The following is an 8,107-nucleotide window of genomic DNA, read 5'->3' on the forward strand; positions in this document are numbered from 1 at the left end:
ATTTGACTCATGATTTCCAACCGTCCACAAACTAGGACTGAGCGATCCTACTAAACATGGCTATCTCGAAGGAGATTCGGCTCAACGTGATAAATGGACATGTAGCATATGAACGGTAATACATGCATATCATGGCAGATAAAATGCAACACATAAGAATGTATACTCAATTAGATATCTCAGTCAGTACTGACGTACCTCTATAGGTCAAGTCTAGGTGAATAACCTAGTATCCAAGCCTATAATCAAATGTATACCATATTAATTATACCATTTTAAAAGTCTTAAGTAAGCTAATAGTCTAATACATACTCCCAAACTTATCAAGGATCTCGGAGTACTACCTGCATCTGTCGTCAGTCCATTGATGGCGATGGCCCCAAATATAAGGTAGAACTCCGCTACGACCCCGGTAGCGCCTTGCTATCACCTGACCCTCAAGACGACGCCTAAAAAGGTCCAAATACGGACTAAGAACAAGAGAGGAATGCTAGGAATTGACAATTTGGAATGAGGGTCTTGGTCCCTATTTATAGACAGAGGTGTGGAACTTTCGATCTCTGGTTCGGAGCTTCTGAACGAACTTCGGAGCTTGTGTTCCCACCACCAGATCTTCCGATCTCTATCCACCGAACACGTGTCCTCTGATTAGACAACTCACCGTGCTTGCAGAGTTCGGACCTTTCAAATTGGGGGTTTGGAGCTTCCAAACTCTCTCTAGGACAATCACCAATAAAACCCATATGTTGTCTTGTCTGGGAGAGCTCGGACGTTCCGATCACGATTTCGGAGCTTCTGAGCACATCATTGAAATCCGAACCAGTTCGGATCTTTCTAACTTAACATGCTCTAGTTCGTAAATTCCAAACTATTCAGACCCTAGATATCTATCAGACCATTTCCGAACGTCCTAAATCTAATTTTCTACTTATTTTTCTCAAATAATGTTTCCTTAATAATGTTTTAATTATTTAAACATGATTAGATAGTTAAACTTCTTGATTAGGATTCAGGTTACTACATTCTCCTCACCTTAAAAGATTTTGTCCTCGAAATCAAGAAACTCTATAACAACATCATTTATTACAATAGAACTGATGATATAGCTGAGGTTTACAACGAAATGCAACAATATATTACAACTTAAAACAACTCTGGATGTTTGGTATGCATGCGACTCTCTAGTTCTCAAGTGTCTTCTTTGGTGTCTCGGCGCTGCCACTGGACTAGGACAAGAGGAATAGTCTTGTTTCGCAATTCCTTGGACTTCCTATACAAAATGTAAATCGGTATTTCCACATAAGTTAGATCCTCATTAAGTCTAACCTCTAATGGATGTAGAACATGAGACTCGTCTGTCGCATACCATCTCAACAGAGATACGTGAAACACGTCGTGAATGTTGGACAGGTACGTTGAAAGGGCTACCCTGTAAGCTAAATCTCCAACGCTTTCCAGAATCTCAAATGAACCAATGAATCTCGGAGATAGCTTCCCTTTGAGACCAAAGCTCAAAATTTGACGAAAAAGCGAAATTTTTAGAAATACCTTTTCCACCGCCTGAAACTGTAAGGGTCTACGCTTGATGTTTGCATAGCTTGTATGTCAAAAATGTGCGGTCTTGATTCAATTCTTGATATGATCAACAATATCGACAGCCTGTTGAATCAACTCAAGTCCTTTCACTTGTCGCTCTTCGAATTCTTCCCAGAACAACGGAGTACGACATCATCGCCAATACAACGCTTTGAATGGTGCCAAACCTACACTGTTGTGATAGCTATTGTTGTATGCAAACTCAATCAGTGGCAAATGATCTTGTCAAGATGGACCAAAATCTATGGTACATGCTCTTAAAAAATCCTCGAGGGTGCGAATGGTTCTCTCAGACTTACTCTCCATCTCTGGGTGATAAGCGGTACTTAAACTCAAAGTAGTTCACAATGCTCGCTGGAAACTTCCACAAAATCTAGAAGTAAATCCGGGGTCTCTGTCACTGAGAATACTCGCTGGTACACCATGCAATCGTACTGTCTCTTGGATATACAAACGAACCATACAATCAAAGGTGTAATATCGGTTGTACAAAAAGAACACGCTGACTTAGTGAGTCTATCCACCGCTACCCAGATGACATCGCAATTCCTAGATGTCAATGACAAATGGGTCACAAAGTCCATCGTGATATGCTTTCATTTCCATTCGGGAATCGATAGGCTATGAAGCAAACCTCCAGGTCTTTGGTGTTTAGACTTAACCTGCTGACATACCAGCACCTAGACACATACCGATAAACTTCATGCTTCATACCTTTCAACCAAAATCGAGTTCTCAGATCTTTGTACATTTTCGTGCTTCTCGGGTGAATGCTAAGCTTGCTCCAGTGAGCTTAGGCTAGAATTTCTTCTCTCAATTCAGAATATCCTGGTACTACATTACTTCTTGAAAAACACAACGTTCCATCTGTCTGAAATGCGAAGCCAGATGTTTTGTCTTCATTAGCTAGCCTAGTTAACTTCTGCACTTTCAGGTCAGAAAACTGAGCTTCCCTGATCGTTACATACAAAGCTGGTTCAGATAGGCTGCTAGATACCCGAATACTTTACATTCCTTTATTGTGTCGGAATTTGAAACCCAACGAACAACACTCCTAGATGGTAATGGCAAACACACTAGTTTGAAGAGCAGATAACTGTTGTGAAAATTTCTCGCAAGCGTACGAGTGTCAAGTTTTAATATAGTGAATAATTCAGATATCGATCCCACAGGGAGTAAAATGAAAATATTTAGTACTTGTAATTAGAATAGTCTAAAATTTATCTAGAAAATCAAACTTTGAGAATTTTGCAATAAAATAAATAATCAGATGATTTTAGATAGCACGCACACAACTTTCAGGAATAATCAATCAGAGAATAATGGTCTAGAGGTAAATTTCACCTGGTTTCAACAACAGTCAATCCTAAATGATTAATCTTCATGAATTCCAATCAATTAATAGCCAAGAACACTTACGTATATTATTTCCCTCTCCCGAGCAACAAATAATGTTTATCAACTACAATTAAATTCCAATATCCCTATTAAAAATTTATCGCAGTGATATATCACAAAACAATGTTTTTTTTAAAAGCTCTGTTAAAATCATACACTCTTCCGAGCTGTATAAATAATTAACAGTGTAGTTCTAATGTCCTATTCAAAATCCCCTCTCCCGAGCAATGATTTCAAATAAATATAACAAATCAATTATTGATCAGATAATTGAAAAGACAATCAATTCTAGAAAAAACAATTAATCTAAAAGAAACTTAATCCAATAAAATCAAGAATTCATGAAAGCGTCTACACCAGGTTCCATCCAACCTCTAGACTATAAAAATTTAGTTCATAATAAAATTCTGAATAAAATAAAATATGTTCAAAAATCCAAACATATTCAGAATTAAATAAATAAAAGATAAAAAAAATAATCTGTCGTCGACGCCGTGTCCGGTCGATCAAACTCCGTCTTCGTTCTTCAGATAAGCTCCAGAAAATCCCAAAAGTTCACGATCAATCTCTGATATCCTGTGTTAATGTTGTGGCGGCTCCCCTCAAGTTGTCTGACAAAAATCCTTTTATATTGCTCAGCAAAAGCCCACAAAAAGCCCAAGAAAATTATTTCCCGATATAATAAAATTTCCAAATCACAGCGACGGGGCGGGCGCTCCAAGTGAAGGCGCGGGCTCGCATAAGCTCCTGTTGTCAAGTTTCTCACGATCATGTCTTGCGCGTTAGCGCCTTCTCTCTTCTTGTTTAGCGCTAAAAGAAACGCACATGTTAGGCCCATTATGAAAAAAGCTCAAATAAATTCTCTCCTTCACCCTGTGCGTTCTTCTTCCTTCTTCTTTTCTCTTCCTTTTTATTTTATTTTCTCTTTAATTCATTTTTCTTCTCTTTTTCACAATAATTCAATAATTCACTGTAAACACAAAAATACTAAAATACCCACATAAATCTGCTCGAAACAAATATTTAACTATTAAAATCATATATAATTTAAGTGTATAAAATACACTTATCAAATACTCCCAAACTTAGACTTTTGCTAGTCCCGAGCAAAACAATTCAAAACAATAACTTCCAAAAACTCAAATCATCATAAACTTACAAGAATAGCCAAGAAATATTATGGAGCAATGGAATCAGCAATGATTTCAAAAAATTTCAAATCCAATCATATCACACCCAACTAACACTTGAAAGTTTCAGTTACAACAAAATAACATCATAAACTCACAATCTCCGCAACTCACGTTCAAAACACCATTATCCAAGTTCAATTCAAACATTCATAGATCATGAGGACTTTTCAAGGTAGAATAGGATCAAACAAAGGATATAAAATCAAAAACACTCACAATTAGGTAAATGCAAAGAATAATAGTGTGTGCGTGTTTCGATCAAAATTCATAATCATTAAAAGCATCAATCAACAGTTCATAGGCTAAATTCTCGCAACTCTTCTCCACTAGTATATTGGGCAAATGAGACTCGGTCAATAGGACTTATTCAGCTTATAATTTAAGGCCTGGCTCACAGCTACAAATGAAGGATAAGAATTCAAAAATAAGGAGTAATTTATCATTATGCTCAATTCTAATTTCAACTCCTTTTCATTCACAATTTCACACTTTATTTTTCCACTTCATTGATTTTTCAAATTCTTCACAACTTCTTTCACAATTTTTTTTCATTTCTTTCAAATCCCTTTTCAACTTTCTTTTCTTTTTTCTACTACCTCTTTTCATCTTTTCAATTCATCCACCACACCATTCCATTTTTCACAAATAAAACTAGGAGCATACAACATTTTAGCATTCAAATTACTCTCTTAAAGGTAGAAATTAGTGTTTAGGCTAATTAGGTAGTCAATGTAGGACCTTGAAATAATGACGAATGGGGGTTTAATCACACGTTTACACGCATGTCATTCGATTTTCAATAAAGCTCAAACAAGGTACTAGGGATAACATAAATAATTAGGTAGCTTGAAAGGTTCAAACGAATTCAAAAAAATCGCCTAAATCATCCCTAATCACAGTTTTGCCCGTATTTTGCCTCGAAGAGTGTCCGAACTAGTTCTAGACAAGTATCAATCCACAATTAAATCATACAAATTCAATCAGTGCAGAAAAGAATAATCATTAGCAGTTAACGATGATTTTCAACAACAAATTCAGATTTTTCGTACCTCATAGTACAGATATAAGTGTAGGCTCAAATAGGCAACTAAGGATAGAATTTCAATGAAAATTAGGCCCAAAAATTCAAACAATGCCTCAATCACATCTATGTTTGTATGTTTCAAAAATCAGATTCAAGTATTAATCACAGAGTATATAGAAAATTGTTTATTCACTTAGTTCCATTTTTTCAAAAATATTTGTCAGATAGGAAGACAATCATGGATTTCAGTTATAGCACAAAAAATATTTTTTCATCAGCCATGCATCCATTTCTTTCTCAACTTCTTTTAAAAACTCAAAACTTCAACTAACACAACAAATAAACTCAACAAAAAATTTTATCTATGAAGCACACAATAAATTCAACTACTCAACTATCTACCAAACAACTAAATCAAACATTGATTCACCCCCCCCCCCCCCAAACTTAATGTAATCATTGTTCCTAATGATTAAAAACAATAAAAGAACAAGGGACTCATACCTTCGACACCGAGCATCAGGACTCGGCATCATCATCATCATCATCATCTCCATGGAAAGACGGAGCAACATCAACAGTATCATCAGAAGACCACGCGGAGGAGGTGGATATGGCACAACAGTGGGAGGATAATTCTGGGCGAGAGCGGCAGTGAAGTCATGCATGTATGTCATATATGCTCGCATCATCTTCCACTGCTTCTTCATCTGAGTAAGCACGGTCGTAGAATCATCACGAGTAGAATACTCAGTGGCCGGATGCGTCGGTAGTGACATAGGTACTTCCAAATGGGAAGGTGCTGGCTCAAAGTGTGGTAGTGGCTCATAGGGCTGCTTTCTTCTTCTTGTCCCGTCTCAGTGCACCAGTAATTCTTATAGGACCTCGAATTGGAAGAATCTGCTCCGTATCATCCCACACAACACCGGCTAACCGGCAAAGTTGAGTAATCAAGGATGAGTGGGGTAAACTGATAGTCGAGGATCCCCTAACAGCAGCAATGATAGAATCCTGAATCACCCTCCCCGCATCAACAGATTTTCCAGTCACAATGCAGTACACAAGACCAGCTCTAACCTTAGTCACATCAGATGTATGCCCAGATGGCAACATCCTGGCAGCCACAAACTCATGCCAATTATTAGCTTCTCTACGAAGAAAGATGGATGAAAATGTAGCAGCTTCATCCTTTGCATTCCTCTTCCATTCCGCCTCATCCTGACACAAAGTCTGAATTACAAGATTATCTGAAAATGGCTCATTCTTGAATACCTGATACTCATCATCTGCAATGTCCAAATCCGGCATGTCATAGAGACTGTTAATTGTACTCTTATCAAAAGGAACCAATTTTCCTCGAACTCGAACTTTCAGATTCACGTCTTTAACCATAAAATTTGCATAAAACTCATGAATCAATGATATAACATCATCTGGTGGACTCCTCACCAATGTCTCCCAACCTCCTTTCTTAGCTTCAATTAACGCCAGAGCATCAAGCTCTCTCAAGCTCATTCCCCTTTCTTTTTGCATCCCTCTCTCCATTACATCAAAGCAAGCGTACGAGTGTCAAGTTTTAATATAGTGAATAATTCAGATATCGATCCCACAGGGAGTAAAATGAAAATATTTAGTACTTGTAATTAGAATAGTCTAAAATTTATCTAGAAAATCAAACTTTGAGAATTTTGCAATAAAATAAATAATCAGATGATTTTAGATAACATGCACACAAATTTCAGGAATAATCAATCAGAGAATAATGGTCTAGAGGTAGATTTCACCTGGTTTCAACAACAGTCAATCCTAAATGATTAATCTTCATGAATTCCAATCAATTAATAGCCAAGAACACTTACGTATATTATTTCCCTCTCCCGAGCAACAAATAATGTTTATCAACTACAATTAAATTCCAATATCCATATTAAAAATTTATCGTAGTGATCTATCACAAAACAATGTTCTTTTTAAAAGCTCTGTTAAAATCATACACTCTCCCGAGCTGTATAAATAATTAACAGTGCAGTTCTAATGTCCTATTCAAAATCCCCTCTCCCGAGCAATGATTTCAAATAAATATAACAAATCAATTATTGATCAGATAATTGAAAAGACAATCAATTCTAGAAAAAACAATTAATCTAGAAGAAACTTAATCCAATAAAATCAAGAATTCATGAAAGCATCTACACCAGGTTCCATCCAACCTCTAGACTATAAAAATTTAGTTCATAATAAAATTCTGAATAAAATAAAATATGTTCAAAAATCCAAACATATTCAGAATTAAATAAATAAAAGATAAAAGAAACAAATCCGTCGTCAACGCCGTGTCCGGTCGATCAAACTCCGTCTTCGTTCTTCAGATAAGCTCCAGAAAATCCCAAAAGTTCACGATCAATCTCTGATATCCTGTGTTAATGTTGTGGCGGCTCCCCTCAAGTTGTCTGACAAAAATCCTTTTATATTGCTCAGCAAAAGCCCACAAAAAGCCCAAGAAAATTATTTCCCGATATAATAAAATTTCCAAATCACAGCGACGGGGCGGACGCTCCAAGTGAAGGCGCGGACTCGCATAAGCTCCTGTTGTCAAGTTTCTCACGATCATGTCTTGCGCGTTAGCGCTTTCTCTCTTCTTGTTTAGCGCTAAAAGAAGCGCACATGTTAGGCCCATTATGAAAAAAGCCCAAATAAATTCTCTCCTTCACCCTGTGCGTTCTTCTTCCTTCTTCTTTTCTCTTCCTTTTTATTTTATTTTCTCTTTAATTCATTTTTCTTCTCTTTTTCACAATAATTCAATAATTCACTGTAAACACAAAAACACTAAAATACCCACATAAATCTGCTCGAAACAAATATTTAACTATTAAAATCATATATAATTTAAGTGTAT

At 36.5% G+C, this 8,107-nt stretch overlaps 1 protein-coding gene across 1 annotated transcript; it reads right to left on the reverse strand.

The window, feature by feature from the left end:
• Positions 1-1,188: 1,188 nt before the first annotated feature.
• On the reverse strand, positions 1,189-6,519 carry LOC140873893 (uncharacterized). Its single transcript, XM_073277182.1, has 2 exons — positions 6,341-6,519; positions 1,189-1,510 (listed from the first exon to the last, which is right to left on the reverse strand). Exons 1-2 carry the CDS (start codon positions 6,517-6,519, stop codon positions 1,189-1,191), a joined length of 501 nt encoding a protein of 166 aa, XP_073133283.1.
• Positions 6,520-8,107: the final 1,588 nt, after the last annotated feature.

This window comes from Henckelia pumila, chromosome 1 (assembly GCF_033568475.1).
Source record: "Henckelia pumila isolate YLH828 chromosome 1, ASM3356847v2, whole genome shotgun sequence".
Lineage (NCBI taxonomy): Eukaryota > Viridiplantae > Streptophyta > Magnoliopsida > Lamiales > Gesneriaceae > Henckelia > Henckelia pumila.